Source organism: Porcisia hertigi, chromosome 23, assembly GCF_017918235.1.
Source record: "Porcisia hertigi strain C119 chromosome 23, whole genome shotgun sequence".
In the NCBI taxonomy this organism is placed as follows: Eukaryota; Euglenozoa; class Kinetoplastea; order Trypanosomatida; family Trypanosomatidae; genus Porcisia; species Porcisia hertigi.
In genome coordinates, this window is record NC_090582.1 from 601,779 (window position 1) to 621,421 (window position 19,643).

General features: G+C 59.4%; 5 protein-coding genes across 5 annotated transcripts; all 5 read left to right on the plus strand.

Moving 5' to 3' along the window:
- Window positions 1-222: 222 nt before the first annotated feature.
- Window positions 223-783, plus strand: JKF63_04913 (uncharacterized protein; the record flags this gene model as incomplete). The annotated part of the gene is made up of 1 exon (XM_067900884.1): window positions 223-783. One exon carries the CDS (start codon window positions 223-225, stop codon window positions 781-783), a length of 561 nt encoding a protein of 186 aa, XP_067757084.1.
- A 775-nt stretch (window positions 784-1,558) lies between these two features.
- On the plus strand, window positions 1,559-10,975 carry JKF63_04914 (uncharacterized protein; the record flags this gene model as incomplete). The annotated part of the gene is made up of 1 exon (XM_067900885.1): window positions 1,559-10,975. One exon carries the CDS (start codon window positions 1,559-1,561, stop codon window positions 10,973-10,975), a length of 9,417 nt encoding a protein of 3,138 aa, XP_067757085.1.
- A 647-nt stretch (window positions 10,976-11,622) lies between these two features.
- On the plus strand, window positions 11,623-13,980 carry JKF63_04915 (uncharacterized protein; the record flags this gene model as incomplete). The annotated part of the gene is made up of 1 exon (XM_067900886.1): window positions 11,623-13,980. The coding sequence occupies one exon, from the start codon at window positions 11,623-11,625 to the stop codon at window positions 13,978-13,980; it is 2,358 nt and encodes a 785-aa protein (XP_067757086.1).
- Window positions 13,981-14,799: 819 nt separating this feature from the next.
- Window positions 14,800-16,923, plus strand: JKF63_04916 (uncharacterized protein; the record flags this gene model as incomplete). The annotated part of the gene is made up of 1 exon (XM_067900887.1): window positions 14,800-16,923. The coding sequence occupies one exon, from the start codon at window positions 14,800-14,802 to the stop codon at window positions 16,921-16,923; it is 2,124 nt and encodes a 707-aa protein (XP_067757087.1).
- Window positions 16,924-17,984: 1,061 nt separating this feature from the next.
- On the plus strand, window positions 17,985-19,268 carry JKF63_04917 (uncharacterized protein; the record flags this gene model as incomplete). Its single annotated transcript, XM_067900888.1, has 1 exon — window positions 17,985-19,268. The coding sequence occupies one exon, from the start codon at window positions 17,985-17,987 to the stop codon at window positions 19,266-19,268; it is 1,284 nt and encodes a 427-aa protein (XP_067757088.1).
- Window positions 19,269-19,643: the final 375 nt, after the last annotated feature.

The following is a 19,643-nucleotide window of genomic DNA, read 5'->3' on the forward strand; positions in this document are numbered from 1 at the left end:
CCTTGTGCAGCTCCGCCTTCGTGTGTCTGTGTGAATGGGGAGCACACTAACGCGGAAGCCGCGTGAAATTAGTAGCGTGCAAGGAGAAATCACACTTTGTGAACCGTTTATCGATCGTCGCTCCCCGTAGCCCCTCCTTCCCCTCCTTCCCCTCCTTCCCCTCCTTCCCCTCCTTCCCCTCCTTCCCCTCCTTCCCCTCCTTCCCCTTTGATATCGGCACAGATGCGTGGCTGGGGGGAGAGGAGTATGTCCAGCAGCAGTGAGCTAAAGGACGTGGACATGTATGTGTACGTTGAGCCGGCTGGGTTCTTTGGCCGCTTCATTGGTCGCCCGCTCCGTCTCAAAGTGCAGCGCTTTTCGTTTCTCGTGAACCAACGCGAACGTGCGCTCCAGCGTGTGGAAGTGGATGCGGACTCGCTTCTTCCTCAATGCGAGGTATACATGCCTTCTCGGTTTGAACGGGTGCCGTTGAGTTTTGGCGAGATGGAGCGGGTGATGCGTCGGACTCGGAGCTATGTACTAGACGCTCCTCGGTATCCTCTCATCACCTACGACGTTGAGTCCAACACGAGTGACGCGGTGAAGGGTACGCTGAGGCTGCGCGGGGAGAGTCGTGCGGTGGAGTGCAGCAAGCAAGTGGAGGGAGCGGAGCTAGTGGTGCGCTGCCCGGTGCGCATGAGTGAGTTCCACGTGCCGCCATACAAACTGTGGCTGGGGCTGTTTACGCAGGCGGACACAGTCGAGGTTGAGACGCACATCCCCGCAAAGGCGTTGAAACTGTGAGGGAGAGAGGCAACTTTTGTTAGAACTGTGATGTGCACCACGTGGGTAAGAGAGGTACGAGTTCCTGGGCGACGCATTGAAGTCGACTCCCACTCACTCACCCACTCACTCCTCCCCCCTCCCCCTCCCCTCCCCTCCCCCCGTTCTTTTCTCTTCCCCCTTCTGCCCTCTCTACCATTTACGTGAGAAGAGAGGTGCCTGTGTGGCTTCCGTTGACATGTGTCGGCTTGTGTGTGTGTGTGTGTATGTATGCGTCGTGCTTTTTCTCTCTCGGGGTCGGCGGCGGCTTCGCAACCTCTCATGTCGCGCGTAACGCTGCACTCTGCAACTACCTCCCCCCGCCTCCTACAAACACACGCATATATATGTGAGAGAGAGGCCGTGGTCAACATAGACCGTGCGCGGCACAACAGTCTTTCGATGCCACAGGAGGGGAGGGGGATGACGGCGTGCTGCTCATGCTCCGTCTCTCTCTTACTCTCTTATCTACACTGCATCACGTCTATTTTTGTTTGTGGCTTGCATTTTTCCATCATACAGTGGTCATCAACGGGGCCTTGGAATCCTCGGCCTCACCCTCTCCTCTCTCTTCCCTCCATAACCCCCCTCTCACCCCCCCCTTCCCCTCCACACACACACACACCCGCTCTCTGTGTCGAGGTGCTGCACATCTTTTCTCCTACGGCCTCTTGGGCTAGGCATGCGTGCTTCACATGCACCACTTTCGCAGCGGAGACCCCTGGCCATCGTCATTTCGTTTTGAAAAGCAGGCGTGATGTACATGCAGGTAATCTCCATCGAGCATTCACTGGAGAGACCGCGGGTGGAGTTGGGTGATGCGGCGCTGTCGCCAATATTTCACCGGGTACCGGCGCGCTGTCCAGTACTTCATCTCTTCGGATACGTCTCCATCCCTTCGGATCTCGCTTCCGCAGCACTCGGCACCTCAGCGCTGATAGCGTCGATTGAGTCCTGCCAGATGAATGGGTGCCTCCCGGAGCGTCGGTCTGGCTGCGAGACGGATAGAAGAGTTGCGCCTACTTCGGATGCTCTTCCTCATGAAGCCAGCAGGGGTACTACTCCGTGTCCTGGCGGTGTTGCCCCACTCCTCAGCCGACTCAGCGGCACCCCAGATGGTGTGCAGCGCAATCTTGCTTTTCCTTCCCCCAAAAGGGTCGTGCATGCTTTGGGTCATGAGGGGCGCCACCGCACGGCTAACACCGCCGAGGTCACCGCGCAGCACGTTGCTCCCTCCTCTTCACCATTACTGTTCTCTCGCACGTCTCACGCGGATCAGGGCGCCATCGGCGGCGATGGGCACCCGCAGATTTTCACCGACAAGACCATCCGCAGCTCAACTGCTTGGAGTGGCCGCTATACGCAACGCCGCGCCTGCCTTCATGTGCACGGTGTGTACCCATCGCTGCTGCTCCCACAGTACGACCGAAACGTTTCTGCGGATCAGCTGGCGGCGCAGCTCGAGACTGTGTCGCTGCGTGTTCTCGCGCGACAGGGCACAGTTGTGCCGAGCCAACAACTGGTACACAACGTTCGTCTTGTCCGCCGCATCAACGTCTACGGCTACCATCCCCGCGCGCATATCTTTTACGAGGTGGAACTCATCGACCCCGACTTGCTGCCTAAGGTGGTGGATATACTGCAAAACTCCACGGAGTTGGGTGGACGGCAGTGGCAGCTGTACAATGCGCATTATCCATATCACACGCAGTTCATGGTGCGGTGGCGCGTGAATGGCGTGGCACCGTTTCTCCTGCCAACTAGACAGTGTCATGTGCGACTGCCGACCGTTTTCGAGCTCTCGGAGGGCACAAGTGTTTTCCCGGCGTTGCTCGGGTCGGCGGGTGAAGCGCCAGCGTGCTTTCATGGTTGCATTGGGGGGGGCAGTGCTGTCGCAAGACGATCTCTGAATGTTGAGGAGGAGGAGGAGGAGGAGGAGGAGCGCAAGAAGTCGGCTGCCAGGTCAGCGCAACATTCTCAGCTGCCCTTTAATCGGTGGTGGAGACCTGATGAGCTGGGTCGCTTTACCACGGCTGAGGTAGAGCTGGACGTCGCTGGGGACGATCTTCTCGACCACGCTTCCAAAATCGAGAAGGGAGGGGCCAGGGGCGCCGCAGCGCTGATAAAGGGATCACGAAAAGTCGTGGAGGCCGGCGACAATCTGAGCCACACGCGCCGCGTCATACGGGACTATTTCAAGGTGCATGGTGTGGCCGACGCCCTGCGTCTGGCCGACACTATTTCGATGGAGTGCCATCTGAGTGAGCGTGCGCGTATAGCGGTGGCCGTTCCGCGAGAGCCGTGTTTACTCCCGACATCCGCCGAAGAAGCCGAATCCGTCTCTGAATGGAGAGAGAGAGAGCAGCGACAGCAGCAGCAGAGGCGCTACGGCTGCGTGATGCAGATCCAGCGCGGCGATCCAACAGTGCGGTGGCTACGGCATCGTATGCTGGCATACTTGTCGGAGCGGGCGAAGGCCAATCCGGCAGTCGCTGAATCCCTTCTTGCTCCCTCTTTTTTAGTTTGCGAGACAGGAGACGGTGGCGAAGCGTCCCCCTCGAAAGGTCTCATTGAGACCGGGGCTGCAGCGACTGCTGCGTCGCCAGTCGCATCTACTCCCTTTCTTTTCGGCAGCGCATCGCCGTTGCAAGAGCAGCGCGCCATTCGCCAGCAACTTGTTGCCGAGTACTGTAAGCCTGGCAGCAGCACCGGCATGTCGAGTGGACATGGACACCGGCACAGGGGCACAGACGTGAGGACTATTCGTGCGCACACAGACGATCGCGTTGTCATCCCTCCCTTCTTCGCCCGCGTCACCGACCCGGGACCACCGGTCACTAGATATGATCCCCTGTACGTTGGCTGTACTTCAGAAAGTCTGCAGCTCTCTGCATCTCAGGGGCAGGCGGATCCACAACGTCCACCATCAGCGACTGCACGAGAAAACACCGCGATCCAGCTGAGCCCTTCTTCATCCTCTTTTCTGACGTTTTTCGATACGTTATCTCCCACAGTCCGCGCTGGTGCCGTGGCTGCACCAACGCAAGATTTGTTGGCGGCTCTGGCGCGCACAAGTACTCCTTCGTTGCCATCTCAGGGAAATCGACCCGCGCTCTTCGTAGCGGCAGCTGAGACGACAGCACCACAATGCAGCTTAGTGGGCAGCCAGGAGGCGAACAAGACACACTCTGGGGACGTCCAGGTGGGCGAGGAAGCGATTGGCGATTTGGTAGGTAACCCTGGCGTGACTTTGGCCGCGCCGGCGGCAGCGACCCTGACGCGTCGAGGATCGTCTTCTTCCTGGTTCTCGTGGTCGTCTAGGTCTAGGTCTACGTCGTCGTCGTCGTCGTCGTCGTCGTCCTCTTTGCTTTCCGTCACTGCAGCCTTGTCGAGTGGTGAGGCCTCTCCGAATCGTAGAAGAAGCTCGCCTAGCCTCCACAAAGACAGTGAGCCATCCTCCCTTCATTCCTCCGTGCCCCAGGCGTGTGAGAGGACTCGGGAGAAACCGTGCACCGCTCCATTTGATGCTGCAGCCATCGTGAGCAACGAACCCTCGCAACGCCCGATGCGGCCGTCTCTCTCGGGTTCTCGTAGAGGGAGTAATGCACAGGGGAGTGGGCCACCGTCCGACGCTCTAAGTAGCGCCGACTCGGAGGCAATCGTACCATCGGTCGCTGCTTCTCAAGAGGATGGCTCACTCCTGCCTCTAGGGAGCACCGACAGCGACGCGGCATTGGATGAGCTGGCGGTGGCTGAGGTCGAGTGTACCCCCGAAGCCCGGCGTCGTTGCGCTAGCAGTTCTTCGACTGCATCGCCGGTCGCGGTGGTGTCCGCTCTCCGTCTCCCTCCTTTCGCGGCCCATGGTTTCGCGGAGGGAGACTGTATGGCCTTTGTGAGTGTTCGCAGTGTCGCGTCTGGGCACCTCGGTGAGGTGTTGGCTGTGGCCCGGATCGCAGCGTTGACGTCAGAAGCGGCACAGCTGCAGTGGCTGCTGCGCTTGAGTGAGACGCACTTGGCTGTAGAGGAGCATGTGTTGGTGCGCCGTGGGTCGTGGCTGCGAGCACAACTACCGTCTCTCGAAAAGGTCTCCCACACGGTGTCCCCGACAAAAGCTTGCCATGGCCACTCGGCAGCTGGCGTCCTCAACGTGCATCTTGGGGAACTCTTACTCGGCAACGTTTGCGATCGCGTTACCATCTCGGCTCTAGAGGTAGGCGCACGGGCGGCTATCGCGTACGCGACTGCGTCGTCTTCAACTACACAATGGCGTTCTACAGGGAAAGCCGCCCCTTCTAGGGCGCCTGCACTGCATACAGGAGGGATAGGTGTTGCCGCACAGAAGGCAGAGCCCGAGGTGAGCAAGGTCGCGCCGCCGTCAGGGTGGCGTTGTGGTTCAGACGATGCGGTTCATGAGGTGCAGGTTTGGAGGGCCCACTGCTTCACGGATGTGGCGGCGTATTACAGCGTTGCAAGGCCACCCGATGAGCTGCATTGGCTACACGCCGGACACTCGAGCTGCAGCCCCCTTCCTACGCTGCGAATTCTCTGCCGTTACGCGTATGATGTTGAAGCTCGGGTGCTGACTGGCATCTCCCCAGATGTTTTCGCTCCACGTGTGTCTGTGCCCGCAATGGATGGCAGCTCTGAGCCCGATTCCCAACCCATCTCGTTCTGTTCTGAGCAAAGACTGAGGTGCGGCAAGCAGACTGCTTCGACAGCCCCAGCGGGCCGTCCCTCACGCGCACGCGCTTCGTCGTCTCGCGTGCTCTTTACTCAGCCGCAGCCTCTGCCGCCTTTAGGGAACTCGCCTGTGCATTCAAGGACAGCGGCCGCGTCACTCAATTCTGCGTCGGTGCCCTTGTTTCTCCCCTCAGCGTCACCGGAGACGTCTGACGCGGCACCAGGGAAAGAGTCAAGTGATGACGGGGGCGAGGACAGGCTTCTGTTTCCCAGCAAATCTCCTTCCTCCGGCACCACCACAAGTGAGAGCAGAGGTCTCACTCAGCGGCGAGAGGACGTAACGACGCCCTACGTCACGCATTCAGGTTCACAGGGCCTTGGATCGATGTTACGCTGGTCGCCACCCCGGGGCACCTCCGGGGTCACTGGTGGTGCACGTCTCACATCTTCAGATGCCACGCACAGGCCACACGATGCCGCCAACTCTTTTGCGCTTTCCGTTGTCAAGGGCCTCTGGCGAGTCGTGTTGGCGCGGACGTCGCCAGGCTACTTTTCTGTCGGCCCTATTCGCGTTTCTCGCAGTGTGAAGGCGTTTGGTCATCCCGGAACCGACACGCTCATATCGCAGGAACAAGCGCGACGGCGCCGGCGTGGCCCCAGCTGGTCAACTGATGGCAACGGCAGCACCACAATAGACGTCACGACGGCTGGTCCAAGCGAGGTGGCGAGCGTTCCTCGGAAACGTGGCTTTTCCGACGCGACTGGTGTTATGGACGGGGATGGGGATGAGGACCAGTCGGTGAGCGCAACGGTGGGAGATGGATCAGCGGCCGATGTTTCGCTCAGCGTGGACACCGCAGTGAGTCCATGGGGGCGAGAGGCGGATGTGGTGGTGGTGGGGTCGGTAGTTTCGTGTGGCGAACACAGTAGGTCTGCCGGGCCGCTGACGTCGCTTACTGTCTCCTCTCTTACGGCCTCACCGTCCTCGTCGCTATCAGTGAATGCCGTTCGCGAGGTGACGGCTTCGCAGCGCGGCTTCCTCGAGCTTCTCAAAGCGGGGAGAAACCTTGGTGAGATGGACGTACACTCGGTGCTGCTGCAGCTTCGGGGTCAGCTGGGCTGTATGGTAGATGGCATGGCGCGCAGTTTTTTAGTCTCCGCAACTGGGCGCGATGGTGCGCTTCGCTCAGGAGGGGGCGGATGCGGCGGCGGCGGCTTGCGGGTGCACGTGTCGGCTGTTGCGTGGCCGTGGACCGCCCCACCGGGGGTAGCTCGCAAAGATGATGCCCTGGTGCTTCCTCAATATGAGAGGGTGACGCCTTTCTCTGTCGCCCCTGTTAGCGTCGCTGGGGTGTCGCATGTGGCAAGCGCTGTCTCGACTGCCGCGTGCGCTACGTCCACAGGCCGTGGCGCCGAGAATCCCCCTCAAGAGAGCATCAAGAGTCGCAAGTCTGCCGGCCACATATACAGCCTCTCCCCCCCCGCCACAGAGCATCCGCAACACTACTTGCAGTGTACCTTGCGCGTGCTCTACATCGAGGTTCTTCTGCATCGCCGTCCCGGGGAAGTGCTTGCATCGACGAGCGAGGTGCTCGCGGTGGGGCTGGGACAGGCTACTACCGCTACTAGCAGCGGCATCGCTATTCGCTTGTTCTGCGTGGCCGCCCCAAAGCATCGCTCAACTGCTTCTACGGCGCCGCACGCCTCCACTGCGTCCTGTGCTTTGGGCTCCCCCCAGCTCGCTGTTAGGGATGCGCCGCCCCTTGTTGGACTCACCGAGGCGGTGCAGGTGGTTACCGTTCCAGACGAGGCGGCTCTCCTGGCGCGCGTGCGAGATGAGATCCTCGCATACGACCCCGACATACTAATCTCTTGGGATGGCTTCAAGTACGGGCTGGGGTACTTGACGCTGCGCTATCGGGCGGTCTTTCAGCGCGACCTGGCCTTGGACTTGTCCCGTGTACTGCAGCATCACAGCTTTCATCGGCCCCATGCAAGTGGTGTGCCGTATTCTCGAAGCGCTGCATCCGCGTCGAGTGAGGATGCTGGTGGCAAGGGTGGGGCAGCCGGCTACCCTTCCTCCTCCAGAACGAAGGAGGGGTCGGCAGAGGCCCTCCGCGGAAACGCAAGGGCCGGCGGGCTCCCCAGGAAAAGGTCTCGCTCGCCGCCACCTGCCTCCCGTGCGACCGCTTTTTTCACAGCTGGCAACGACGGCAACGAGACTGTACCTGCTCCAGTGGGCTTACAGGGTGTCGCTACCATGGCCGTTCGCCCCTCGGCACCGTCCAGCGCGGTTTCTCCTGCGCCCTCTGCCGCCCTGATCATCGATTCTGATCAAGACGACGACAACGACGATGGGAATAGTGGCAGTGGAAATAGTGTCTCCTCCAACGGTGATGTGCGCCGTCGCTGTCGCGGTGCCTTGGATGGACAGGCTTCTGAAGACGGACGGGAGGGCGACATCCGCTGGGCGCACCGAGGCTCGCGATGGAATAGGGAGCCGCAGGCGCCGTTGGCAGCGGCCCAGTACTCTAAACGGTTTGGAGCCAACGTCCATGTGGTGGGACGCATCTGCAGGAGCCTCGGCAAAGACCTTCGAAAGGACATCAAGATGCCGAGCTACTCCCTTTCCATGGTGCACGTTGAGCTGCTAGGGCAACCGTTGCCGTACTTCGCAGACAGTTATCTCGCCGAGCTGTTTCTCCAGCCGCCGTGCCCCGACGTGCTCAGCGGGGGCGAGCGGCACACGGCGCTGCGCTACCTTGCCTCACGCGTTGCTGCACCGCACCGAATCGCGTGCAAGTTGCGCTGGTTCACGAAGCTGTTGGAGTTCTCGCAGATGTACGGCATCCTCACCAACGAGGTCCTCACCCGAGGCAGTCAGTTCCGCGTAGAGGCTACACTTCTTCGCCTTGCTGAGCCTCTCGGCTACGCCATGCTGTCGCCCTCGCTCAGCCAAGTCCATCGCCAGCCCCGCATCGAGTGTATCCCGTTGGTGATGCAGCCCAAAGTGGATCTGTACCGCCATGACCCCGTTGTCGTGCTGGACTTTCGGAGTCTCTACCCGAGCATCATTATTGCCTACAACCTTTGCTACTCCACATGTCTTGGGATGGTGCAGCCACATTCGCGTGGGCGGCTCGGGGTGCTGTCGCGGTTCAAGCAAAGCGACGCCGCCCTGATGGAACTTTTGCCAGACGACGGCGCCCAGCACGACGGCGTCGTTTTTACCCCCAACGGCGCTATGTTTGTCTCACCCAGCACACGAGCCGGCTTGCTGCCGCAGATGATGCGGGCCGTGTTGGATGCGCGGTTCGAGGTGCAAGCGGCGCTGAAGCACATTGCCGCACCCTCAGAGGACGTAGCAATGGCGCAGCGCCTCGAGGAGCAGCAGTTAGCTTTGAAGATGCTCGCAAATGTGACATACGGGTATACGGCAGCGTCGTACACGGGCCGCATGCCCTGCGTCGACCTGGCCGAAGCGATCGTGTCGCTGGGTCGGCAGACGCTGGAGCGCGCCGTCGCTCTCATCCACGGCACCCCGACATGGCGAGCTGATGTGGTCTATGGCGACACAGATAGTTTGTTTGTGCGGCTCGCCGGCCGGACCAAGGCGGAGGCCTTTCGCATTGGTCAGGAGATGGCCGATGCTGTTACACAATCGAACCCGGCGCCGATACGGCTGCAGTTTGAGAAAGTGCTACTGCCATGTTTGCTGCTCACGAAGAAGCGGTACGCTGGGTACATGTGGCGCGCGCCGACGCAAACAACCCCGATTTTCCTGGCAAAAGGGATTGAGGTGGTGCGGCGAGACCAGTGCCCCGCCACAGCGCAGCTCGCATGTCAACTCCTGCGGCAGCTTTTTGACGGCGCTGATGTGGCGGCGCTGAGACGATCGTACTACACAGCAGTGGAGCGACTGCAGGCTGGGACAGTAAACCCGATTCAGTGCATCTTCCGCCGTGGGGTGAAGTTGGGCCGGTATCAGGACTCGGGCGACGCGCACCTGCCACTAGGCGCCCGCTTGGCCCTTCAGCAGATGGAGAAGGACGTTATGCAGACCCCGTACTGGGGAGAGAGACTGCCGTACGTCGTGGTGCGGTCCACCACCTCCCTCAAAAAACTCTCGGACCAGGTGCTCTACCCGGAGCGCCTCCTCTACGCGCACGACACCACCCACAGCTTGGACGCGACCTACTACATTGTGCGCCACATCAACAGCACGCTGGATCGCATGTTCTACCTCATCGGCATCAGCTTTTCTCAGTGGTATCAAACAATGCCTCGACGACGCGCCGCACACGCGGCGCTGCTAAGCTTGCCTACCTTCATGGCGGCACAGCTGCAACACCAGCAGCAGCAGGAGCGGAAGCCGCCGCCGCCGCCGCCGCCGCCGCGGCAACAGGACGCGGTGCCAGTTGACGCAGTAGGTGCTGTCCTTCTTTCTTTCTCTGTTGATACTGCGAACATCCTCCTCAGTCCGCGAAGCCGGCAGATGCGGCTGAGAAAACTCACGGCGCTGATGGAGGAACTTCTCCTTCAACAGAGTACATCGGGTTTGTTGTCTGCGTTCTCCCGCGGCGACGCCTCCGCGGGGGCGACAAGGGCAATTGCACCAGAGGAAATCAGCGACGGCGATGGCCAGAGCGACGAGGCGGTACAGCCAACGGATGTGGACGATCTCACTCGCGTGTCGATACACGAGGTGGTCGATGTAGAGCAGTTTGTGACGCAGCGTAGCGATCGCCCGCCGTCAACAGTGACCGAGACAACCTCGCCGCCGCCCGACAGCTTTCCTTGCCGTGGTCAGGTTGCCTCCCGCTTTGGGCGACGCCAGCGGTGGCGCACTGCCACCATCGACAGTTTCTACCCGCGCACGCTTTGTGTTGTGTGCGAAGAAGAGGCTGTCCGCCTGGAGGACATTTCCCGACATAGGGCCGCACTCATGCAAGTCGGAATTGTCGGATGTGACACAGAAGCGGGAGGGGTGTCGTCTCCCTCTTCTTCGGTTACTTCGTGTGCCGCCACAGCATCCACAGCGCACCGTCCCCACCCCTTCCTCCTCCCACCTATTTGCACACGATGCTGGAGCGACCCTCTGTTATTACACCTCCGCGTACAGCAGCAGTGCAGCTCTTTCAGCCGCCAGATGAATGCACTGCAGAGGTTATGTGGGCGTTGTATCAGCAGCGGCGGCAGTGCCGGCGATGCCGCGGCGGCGGCGTACAAGCGGGCCATTGCGGATATGGAGGACATGGATGCCTTCTGCATGTCGTCTACGCTGATGCGGCCCCCTGAATTTCCAAGGAGCACTTGGACTGGCGTTGATGGAAGCATACCACGCCATGTGCTGGCGGCGGTGGAGCTGTCCGCCGAGGGTGTGCCGCACGGCTGTGTTTCCGTAGACTGCGCCGTTGGATTTCAGAAGAAGTGGGTGACGGCACAGTGGACGCAGTGGCAAGTCCTGCAGACGTTTCTCAGCAGAGTTTTATAAAGCCGGAGGATATGCGGTTGTCAGTGCTCACTTGCACTGACTCGTGTGAGCTCAGGCATGAGCCCGCACCTGATTTTATGGCAATGTCCCTGCTTTTGCGTCTTACGTAAAGGGTCAAATCAGTATTGTGTGCAGAGAGAGGGGATGATGATGTGTGTGTGTGTGTGTGTGTGTGTGTGTGTGGGACACTTGCGCCTGCCACACACGCATATATATGTTGAACCCCATCTGCTCAATTCTCTGTTCCGCTACGCGTCTTTGGACCCAGAATGTCCCAACGACGCATGGTTTGGCCATTCTTCGGCCGTATTCAGCAGTACAGATGCCTCTGATTGGTGCACGCAGACTTCATCCCGTCACCGCAATCCGCTCTGCTGAGCAGCCACGCATGCACCCGCACAAGGTGCGCACGCATGTCTAACCCCCCTCCCCCTCCCCCCAGCATTTTTCTTCTGCGTCCCCCCTTTCCTCTCCTCTCTCTATACGGCGTGGCTCAACGTCGCTTAACTATGCACAACACACTGTCGCTATGCCGCCCACTAGTGCATCATCCACTCACCCATCTTCACTCGACCGCACGCGGAAGGGGGTGCACGCAGGCGGGGGGCTATCTAGTCTGCATTACCAAACTGAGGAGAGCCATCGAAATGCACCGGTCGCGTACGTGCAACGGGTGGCGTGTCGCGCGCCGCCATTCAAGATCCGGTACATCTATCACTTGCAGCTCCTTTTCGAAGTCGTCGTTGGTGTCCTCCTCTGCGTTGCGTCTTTCAAGCCGTGCTGTAGCCTCGCTATCCGTCGCTGGGCTACGCCGCATGAGCACAAGTAGCCGAATTCCAACCCGCACCGCTGCGCTGCAGGAACCGGTGCGACGTTGCCAGACCCCAGCCGCCACCACCGCCGCGAGCTCCAGCGACATGGTTTCGCGCGACTCGGTGTCGTTCCTATCGGCGCTCTTGGAGCCGGAGAAGACCGTGTCGCTCGAGGACACGACGCGCATCTATGAGACAATGGACGTTGTCGAGCGGTGTGACGTGTACGACCCGAGCTTGCCAAATGCGACGTCCCCGATGCGACCGGCGGGAGGCAATACTGCGTTACACACAGGGCTGGATGACGAGTCCGTCGCCGACGGCACCTCATCTCTACCCGCGTATCCGCTACAGGCCGCCCACGCTCAGGGGCGACTCTGGTCACACTTTTGGGGTGCGCCAGCGACAACGGCAGAGGGGGGCTTGAGCGATGCCACCGCCGAGCCGCCGGAGTGGTTCGTACAGCTTTGCAGAGATTTGTACTTCCGCACGGACAGCAGAGCAGCCGACAAGCGAATCGCCGACAACCTCGACACAGTCGCACAGGAGAGCGATCCGCTGGCCGACCAAGCGGCATCTGAGGCGGCGAATAGTGCGGGGGGCCGCCCCGGGGCCGCGTTGTCGACATCAACGACGCCACCGCCGCCGTTTCCGGCAGACGACATCCCCTCTTCCGCCACCCCTGCTCAGCGCGCTGATAGCGTAGTGGAGGTCGACCCGTACATCTGGCTGCCCTTCGACTTACTCGACGTGAAGGACTACAACGTGGGGCCGTACACCTTTCCGCCCACTGCAACGTACACGGCGGAGCAGCAGGTGAAGTTGTGCCTTGGTCAGCCCCACAAGGAGTACGTGCACTTCTGCAACACGTACTGCTTCCCGGAGCGGTGGCAAATACCGACCTCAATGGGCACACAGCCCGCCCGACTGCTGGTTGACCCGTCTTGCCCCACACCAGTTGTCTTCCTGCAGCTCTCCCCATTTTTTCCTCCTGCGATGTGGCTGCCCATGAAGCCCTCCGTGGCCGCCATCCGCGGTGTTCTTTCCAGTTTTGCGACTCAGGCGTTTGTACACCGTGAAGAGCACCACGCGGCGTTCGCACACCGCTACGAGACAGCAAAGCGGGTCATGGCGCTCCAACAGCTGCCCACCACAAACGAGGGCGATGTGCTGCGCTTTTCAGCGTACGAGGCACGCAACACCCCGTACCTCGATGCCCCGCTGTGCGAGTATCCAAACCAGCAGGAGTTCTTTCTTGGAGAGTACGATGACCCAGAGCGTCTGCTCGAGCACTTCGACCTCTGCCCTTTCGTCTTCGCCATCTCTCATCTCCGCACCGTGACGGACCTGCAGGCGGAGCGCATGACACCGACGATAGAGGGCGCCGGCGTAGCACCGTCCTTGTTCCGCTGCATCTTTTCCAAGGCCCTGATCCAGATATCCGTGCACCTGTCAGCGGAGGTGAAGCTCCCACCACAGGATCCAGAGGCTTTTCATTTCATGTGGAAGGACTCCCAGGTGGTCCCGAAGATGAAGATTCCCGTCTTCGCGCGCGTGTCTTGGCCAGACAATCGAAATCTCTGCGGTGGTGGCCGTTTGGCGCCCCGGTTTAACAAATTCTTCAACACCGAGTTCGCCTCCGACATGCCGGTGGACGCTATCCTCAGTGTCTACTACGTCATGCAGTGGGCGCAGCGTGTCCAGGACTTACTAGGGGTGCGAGGCATGCGGCAGCGCGTGGCAGAGCTGGAGGCGGCGGCGCACCTTCCCGAGCCGGCGAGACTGTACCCCGGCACACGCGAGATTCCCAACCCAGAGTACACGACACAGGAGCGGCTAGGAATGCACATCCAGTACTTGAGCCACCTGGGGGATCCGAAGGTGCTGGACACCATCCTGGCGCTGCTGCCAACGGCGTCCGCGCCGGTACGGATGGGTTGTGCCAAGGCTGCCCTGATTGCCGGAGACCGGGAGCTCTTCCGCCGCATCGTCTCTAGCGAGCCGCCGGGGCGCATGCAGCACTACATGACGAAGCTCGTTGTAAAACGCAAGACGCGCGACCTCGTTGACCCAGAGCCGAGGCTGCTGGAGGATCAGTACGAGTTTGCTGCACCGCTGTGGACGAAGCGGGGGACACGCATTGACCGCAACACGCTTGAGGGTGCAGTGGATGCAGCACGGCTGTTGCGGTAGTCAGACTCTTGCTCAAGCGCCATGGCCATCACACGCAGGTGGCCGCTTCCACCATCACAGGGTGCGAGCGCGCACCGTAGGGAATAAAATGCATAAAATACATAAAATAGACCACACACACACACACACACACACCCATTATACGCCCGTGAGGAGTGCTTGGAGACCTAGCAAGGCGGTGAGGCGGGTCCTGTTGCTGCAAGATCAAACACACTGATCAGCGTGCGCTGTGTGTATGTGTGTTGAGAGGAGGCGTACGCGGGTGCAGCACGCTTCAAGTTGGCCCGTGTCGTCTACGGTCTCACCGTTTCCTTCACTCGCACATTTTCACTCATATATGTATATATATATGTGTGTGTGTGCGCGTATAAATATATTTGCCCCCCCCCTTCTCACCCTTTTCTCTCTTTCTGTTTGTCTGTCTGGCATTTCATTTCTTCTGTGTGCACTGACGAAGAGGATCTGGCCGGCACTCCATTACGCTTCCACCACGAGCCAAGTGTGTGTGTGTGCTCGGTTTACAGGGTCGCACTGGTACTCCCCACACATCAACAACAAAGCCGTCTTCAGCCCTGCCGCGGCTCATTCTTTTCGTTCACCCCCCTATCGCTCCCTTGTTCCGATCATTTTTTTTTAACGCTGTGGTGCCTTGACTCACCCCCCTCCCCTCCCCTCCCTCCCTCCTCTCCCTGTTTCCAAATCTCCTCAGGAGCACCGTGCGTGTGCATGGGAGGGGGTCGTTGTCTTCCCGCAGATACATTGCCCCTCTCTTTCTCTCTCCACTGCTTTATCTGCGTTTGACGACATATAGGGTCTCAGATGTCCAATCCCATCAGCAGCGACGAGGCAGCCCGAAAGCGCATGCGGGACGAGGTGTCTCCTCCTTCTCTTGGTTCTTTTCCTGCACCTCCACTCCCTCTCTGTGACACATCGCGCGACGCTGAGTCGCCGGGGAATGAGGGCCATGTCACGGTATCAGTGACGTCGCCTCTCAAAGAGATGAGCAGCGCTTCGACCCTGCACACCAGCGCTAAGGAGGCCCGCTTCGAGGGCCGCTGCATGCCGCCGTCCTTCCACTCGCTTCTCGGAGACTACGAAGTGCCGGAGGAGGCAAAGGATGTGGAGGACCTCGTTGGTGGCCACGAGGACTTCAATGATCTCCCTGAGGCACGCCGCGAGGCTCTTCTGCAGTCGGTGCGCACACTAGTAAAGAAGGTAGCCGGGGCAAACTCGGCGGCTCAGCTCGAGCATCTGCGGGTGAAAGCTTCGCGCTTGCACGGCTTCAAAGATACGGCGCGCAAATCAGAGCTGACGGCCGCGTACAGGCAGCTCGTCCGTGAGGGCTCCATCGCTGAGAACGCCGTTGTTGAAGAGCTTCTCATTCGAAAAAAAGGCAAGTCGCACAGCGGGGTGCTCGTTGTGACTGTGTTCATGGGCCCTGGCGAGTTTAGCTGCCCCAAAGACTGCCACTACTGCCCTAACCAGCCCGGCATCGCCCGCAGCTATTTACTGAAGGAGCCTGGCGTACTGCGTGGCTTCCGCAACGGCTGGGACCCCATTAGCCAGTTCTACGACCGTGCCAGCGCGCTGGAGAACAACGGACACGTTGTGGACAAGATCGAGCTTATCATCCTTGGTGGCACTTTTTCTTTTTATCCCCAGCGCTACGCTGAGGAGTTCATGACGGCATCTTTCTACGCCGCAAACACGTACTACGACTCGGCGCCACTGCGACCGATGCGTGGTTTGGCGGAGGAGCTGACGCTTAACGAGGACGCGCGATGCCGCATAATCGGAATCACTGTAGAAACTCGGCCCGACTACATCAATGCGCGCGAGCTGCGCCGCTTTCGCTCCCTCGGCGTAACACGCGTCCAGCTCGGCATCCAGCACCTGGACGATACCATTTTGAATATAATTAACCGAGATTGCCCCACAGCGAAGACGGTTGTTGCGATTCGGCGGTTGCTGGACGCCGGGTTCAAAGTGGACGCCCACTGGATGCCTGACCTGCCGGGGAGCAGCTTTGAGAAGGACATGGAGCTCTTTCAGACACTTTTTTCACCTGAAAACGAGTCGTTCCAGGTGGATCAATGGAAGGTGTACCCCACGGCCACGGTGCCCTTCACTAAAATAAGCGAATGGTACAGGCAAGGCAAGTACAGGCCATATGCGGAGCTGAATGATGGTGCCGACATGGTCAAACTGCTGATCTACATAATGGAGCACTGTCCGTACCGCATCCGACTTAACCGCATTATCCGAGATATCCCGACAACGTACATCATGGCCGGAGAGAAGCGGTGCAACCTGCGTCAGGTGATCGAGGCAGAGATGCGCGCACGCAACATCCGTTGCAAAGATATCCGCGAGCGTGAATGTAAGGGAAGTTCAATCGACAGAGCCAACACACACCTCTTCACCGACGAGTTCCGCGCCAGCGAGGGGACGGAGCTCTATCTATCCGTGGAGAACAGCGATCGCACGCAGCTTTACGGGCACCTTCGCCTGAGACTGCGTGACAACGCCGCAAGGGAAGAGGACAACATCCTGCCGGTGCTTCGGGGCTGTTCTCTGATTCGCGAGTTGCACACATACGGCAGGCTTATCGCAGTCAGCCAGCACAACACCGGCAACGCGACACAGCACGTTGGCGTGGGGACGCAGCTCATGCGGGAGGCCGAGCGCATATCCAAGGAGCGCGGATTCCATCGCATCGCTGTGATTGCAGGTGTTGGAGTGCGTCGCTACTACGAAAAACTTGGTTACCGACTTGAGGACACGTACATGATCAAGCTGCTGGATGATCAGGCGACGGCCATTACAGAGGAACAGGTGGTGCAGGACGACGACAACGAAAACTCAGCTTACAAGAGCTTCTTGAGCTCTGTCAAGTCTTTTTTTGGGTTCCAGAAGGACACACTCAAGGGGGACCCCACTTAGGCGGGCAGGCATGCAGGGGGTGGGGTGGGGATAGGGGAAGAGAGAGCGGTAATGAAGGGGCAGTCAGTGGCACGAACCCCCTTGTGCTTCCCTCTAGTGCCAACTAGCCTTCATCTCCTCAACTGATATCCCAACCCCTGCCGGTCTGCTAACTCGTATTTCACATCTCCGCTCTATGTAGAGGGGGTCTTGCCCACACGCTGGCGCCGTCTGTCTTGCTATGCTCTCCGATCGTTTGTCTTATTGTATTTTTTGTATTAAGTTGGAGATGACGCCATCATGATCGATTAAGGCGCTCGGGTGCCGCTAACACGGAAGGACAACCAGGTAAGTCTGTACCGCGACAGAGTGTGGACGGATGTATTCATAATGCACACACGCATCTCTCTCTGCTTCGTCCTCTTCTCGCCCACTGTGGCAGCTGCCAGCATCCTGCGCAGAGAGAGAGAGAGCAGGAAATACAATTAGGGCGACGAGTGCGGCTGCGCATAGCCTTGTGACAAGCTCGCTTGCTTCACTTGCTGTCCATCTTTTTTCTGCGACTCTCTCTTCTAGACACATGGAGGGTATGGTGGACCGGTTTCGTGGCCCACAACCTCGATGCCCTGTGTCCGACGGATGGGAAGCAGCGCCAGTGCGCCCTCGTGGCAGTACGCCCTCTGCGTGTATGTCTGTAGCGCTGTCAATCTGCCTTTGCACTTTTTTTTTCCTCCTCGACAACAAAACAACGCACGTGTGTACGCGATTTGCGCACTCGGGGTGGGGTGGGGTGGGCGGCTTCAACGTTCCCCTCCATCACCCACAAACCCACAACACCTCCACGCGCTCTTTTTCTCACTCTTTTTTTTCTTTTTGAGCTTTTGTACTCTTTAGCTCGGTCGCTACCGTTGGAGACTTCACTCAGGATACGCGTGACTCTTTACCTCCGTCCTACGACTCCCTCCTCCCCTCCCCTCCCCCTCCCCAGAGGTGCTCGTAGCAGTCATTTTTGCATCCCCGCGCCGCAGACGGCGACGGCAAAGGAAAGGACACGCGCACGCGTGCACGGGAGGCGCGGCAGCATGCGAAGCTGCAGCTGCCGCGACACCATCAGGATGGCGGGGTCTTCTGTCTCCTTGATCGTCTCGCCCCCCTTCTCTCGTCTCCTGCCACTGACGATGGCTCGGGCGATGGTGCCGGCAGCCCCGTCGATTTTTTCCTTTTCTCTTCACACAGCGCAGCGGCACAAGTCCTTCGCTACTACGATCCATGACATGACCATCATGCGCCTTGGGTCCTCGTACAAGCCTTCTAGATATAGCTCCAAGGATATCAGCTCAGGTCCGCAAGCTGGCGTCGGCCATGACCCTGTCTTTGCCGACTATCTAATGAAGAAGATCGTGGGGCCGCTTCGGCGCAAGCAGAGCAATACACCCGACGACTACCTCAATGTGGATGAGGCTAGCAAGTGGATGGAGGCCAAGAGCGCGGCGAAGGTGCTTGGTATTAAAGAGGAGGAGCTGCCAAAGTTAACTAAGATAATTCTGGAGGAGAAGTTCCGGAAGGAATATAAGCTACGCACCAATGCACAGCAGGAGGAGGTGATTATCGCGACAGAGGTGCTCCTCGAGTACTTGGACTCCTCCGTGTACATGAAAAAGAGTCGCCTGTACTACCGCAAGTTTCTGGAGAACGCGAGGGCTGAGGTGGACGCCGAGCTCTCCAGCGAGCAGCGTGAGCGGCACCAGGCGCTTGTGTGGTTTTTTGGTTTTGCCATTACCGGTGCCTGCGCCATTGTGCTTTTTGTGGCTTACTCCCGCACGCTGGTTACGCGCGATGATGTGGTCAACATCGGCGTCAAGACGTCGGAGTACTTCTTGATGACGTTCCTGCAGCCCAAGAACACGGAGCCAAAGCCAGATTACAGCACCCGGTACTTCAACACCCCCACTTCAATGGAACTGGACAAGAAGAGGGGCCGGTACGACCAACAGTTCTCGACCAGCGGCGAATTACGTCAGGCCGAGCTTTCAGCAGCGTACCAAGAGAGAGAGGAGGCAGAGATGCTGAGGCTGTTCAACGACGAGCGCGAGCGCAGCGTTCGTGACTTCCGGAATAATAAGGCTCGCGAGAGCCGCGTCTCTGTCCACCTCCCCGAGGAGGTTGAAGGAGCAGGGAAAGTGCCACAGGATCGAGACGGTAGCAACAAGACAGCGTTTGAGAGGATGACGCTGCGAGAGTTTAGTGGTATGTTGGCCACCAACTTCGGTGGCGGTTCTCGTTTTCAGCGGCTGACAGAGGAGACATCTTCGCGGGCGGAGCGCTTGAACGCTGCGCGTGAGCGAATCAAGTCCGAGAGCTCGTAGAACCAATGAACTGGTGTGCGTGTGTGTGTGTGTGTGGGAGGATGTGAGCATTTCTGTACGTCTCGCCCTTGGTATCCACTCTGCCCCCCTCTCTCCCCCGGAAGGTGGGGAGGGAGAGGGTGGAGGGGGTGGGGGGGGGGGAGGGGGAGGCGTCGGTCCCCTCCTCTTTTTTTTTCCAGTTCCATTTCGCCTCTTCAACTTCTCGAAGTAATAAAATTAAACACAAAATTGGATCTCTTTGACTCCTCTTTTGCTTCTTGTTTGGTTCCTCCCGCCTTGCCTTTGCTCCCCTGCAGCGGGGGGGGGAGGGAGGGAGGGAGGGAGGGAGGGAGGGAGGGAGGGAGGTTGTCACACAACACTATCACCGTCGTCATC